The 2,531-nt window shown below is 39.0% G+C and overlaps 1 protein-coding gene across 1 annotated transcript; it reads right to left on the reverse strand.

Moving 5' to 3' along the window:
• Positions 1 to 1,589: 1,589 nt before the first annotated feature.
• Positions 1,590 to 2,531, reverse strand: LOC115271727 (olfactory receptor 8K3-like). Its single transcript, XM_029914659.1, has one exon. It carries the CDS (start codon positions 2,529 to 2,531, stop codon positions 1,590 to 1,592), a length of 942 nt encoding a protein of 313 aa, XP_029770519.1.

A 2,531-nucleotide genomic window follows, 5' to 3' on the forward strand; every position in this document is an offset into this window, starting at 1 on the left:
TGAAAGTTAAAAAGATGCTGTATTCATATTCATTTTAATGCCTCTATATAAATATATATATATTATTCTGAGTTATTTTTACTTGAATTTTATTGGCTTCACAATTAATTTTATTCCATGATGATGGACTCAGAAAATTGCCCAGTCTTTCCTTGATGCAAATAAGCCTTTTGGAAGTAAAACAAGATACTAAAAATAAACAAAAAATAGGGGAATTGGGGAGTGTCAAATAGAAAATGTGTCCAGAAAAGCACACCAAGTATATACATTGGCCATCATATTGTTCATGTGCTAATCATAGAATTTTCTTCCCTTGTTTTTTTCAGGCAGAGGCAGGGTCATCAAATTAATGTAGTCAAACCATGTACCCTAAACAAAATACAGTACACACTTATATGAAACAAATTTGTGGAAAGTCAGCCATGTGAAAGAGGCAACACTGGTATTTATGATAGAATAGACCTCTTATCCAAGTACATAGAAACAACTAGAACACGAATTTTCACACAAAAATTATCCTTTTCCTTCAGAGAGATAAAATGTTACTTGTTAGACAAAAGTAAGCATTTAAGATTCAAGATCAGGGCACATGGTTGGCTCAGTGGCTTAAGTGTCCAACTCTGGATTTCAGAACTCAGAGATCCTGGGATCAAGCCTCGCACTGAGTGCCATGCTGACAGTATGGAGCCTACGTGGGGTTCTCTCTCTCCTTCTCCTCTGCACCCTCCCATGCTCTCTTTCATTAAATATAAATAAAGAAACTTTAAAAATTAAAAAAAAAGCATCAAGAACAAACTGGTAAGACAAATTTTAAAAACCTGAAAATGTCTGTGGCAGCCCCCATGAGAGTTTATTCAATTGCTACCCCCACTATCACAGACAAATGGGAACATTTAGTCAAAATTAGATGCTGTGGTCGTCTTCTGGGTGTTGACATGACACTCGTGTGTAGTCTGTAGACTCTCTGGATTTTTAAGAATTAAAGTAATAAAAGTAATGGTGCTCATGAGGAAATCAGGACACAAAGATCGCTCATGTAGTGGAAATATTGGGACAAATTCAGAGGACTGATGACTTCAAGTCAGTACAATACACTGAGCATCCTTAAAACTGCAATCAGATGTGTTTAGAACCCCTATAGAAGCCTCTGTAGGCCAAATAGAAAAAAATGTAATCACAGAAGAACACACCTGCACACACACAACACGTGGACACTGAAATGTTTATTGCGATAGTTGAGAATAACACAGGAGTCATTTTAACTCTTTCTGTACCAGGTAGTCTTCTTCTCTGCCACACATCATTCCCACACTCCTTGCTTGGAGAGAGTTATAGACCCCCGACTCATTCTTGTACTAACACATTGCCTAATTATGATGCTTACAATTCTTGTCTTTCCCTCAAGAATGGAATATATATGTGTTACTTCGGTGTATTCAAAACACTTCAAAGTATGACAGGTACATAGAAGTCAATCTCTAGATACATATTATGAACTCATTTATCTTTGATTTTCCTTGTGAAAGAATGAATAGAGATGTTTAATGTTGGTAATCTATTTCACAGAAACCATATAGTACACGATAAACTTAAGAAAAGGTGCTGCATAACTTTTTCCACAGCCTATGGAAAGCATATTTTACATCTCTGTTCCTCAGGCTGTAGATCAAGGGATTCAGCATGGGGATAACAAGGGTGTAAAATATGGATGCCACTTTATCAGTGTCAAAGGAATGACTGGACTCAGGCTGCACATACATAAATATTGTAGTCCCATATAACAGTGTGGCCACTGTCAAGTGGGACCCACAGGTAGAAAAAGCCTTGTGCCTCCCCGCAGTGGAGTTCATCCTGACGATGGCTGCCAGGATCAGCAGGTAAGACACAACAACCATCAGAAGGGATGACATCAAATCAATAACTGAGAAAATCAGAATCATCAGTTCAATTTCATGCTTATGTGAGCACAGCAAGGATACCAAGGGAAGACAGTCACAGTAGAAATGATTGACAATATTGTAGCCACAGAAGGATGAGGTAAAAATATTTATGGTGACAAACAGGGACACAAATGTGCTGTAGACATAGACAATTGCCACCAGCACCTGACACAGCCTTTGTGACATGATGACTGGATAGAGCAGAGGGTTACAGATGGCCACGTAGCGGTCATAGGACATAGCCGACAGGATGAAAAGCTCACTAACGATGAACATAATGTAGAGTGCTCCCTGCGTAGCACACAAATAATAGGAAATTGTGTTTTCTTCCACAACAAAACTTACTAACATTTTTGGCCCTATGGTTGTTGAATAACCCAGATCAATGAGAGCCAGGTGCTTGAGGAAGAAGTACATGGGTGTTTGCAGTCTGGAGTCCACCGTGGTGAGCATGATCATGCCCAGGTTGCCCACCACTGAGACTGAGTAGATGATGAGGAAGAGTCCAAATAGTGGAGCTTGCAGCTCAGAACGTTGTGTGATTCCCATGAGAATAAATTCATTCATCACTGTCAGGTTGTGCTTTTCCAT

This window comes from Suricata suricatta, chromosome 11, assembly GCF_006229205.1.
Source record: "Suricata suricatta isolate VVHF042 chromosome 11, meerkat_22Aug2017_6uvM2_HiC, whole genome shotgun sequence".
NCBI lineage: Eukaryota > Metazoa > Chordata > Mammalia > Carnivora > Herpestidae > Suricata > Suricata suricatta.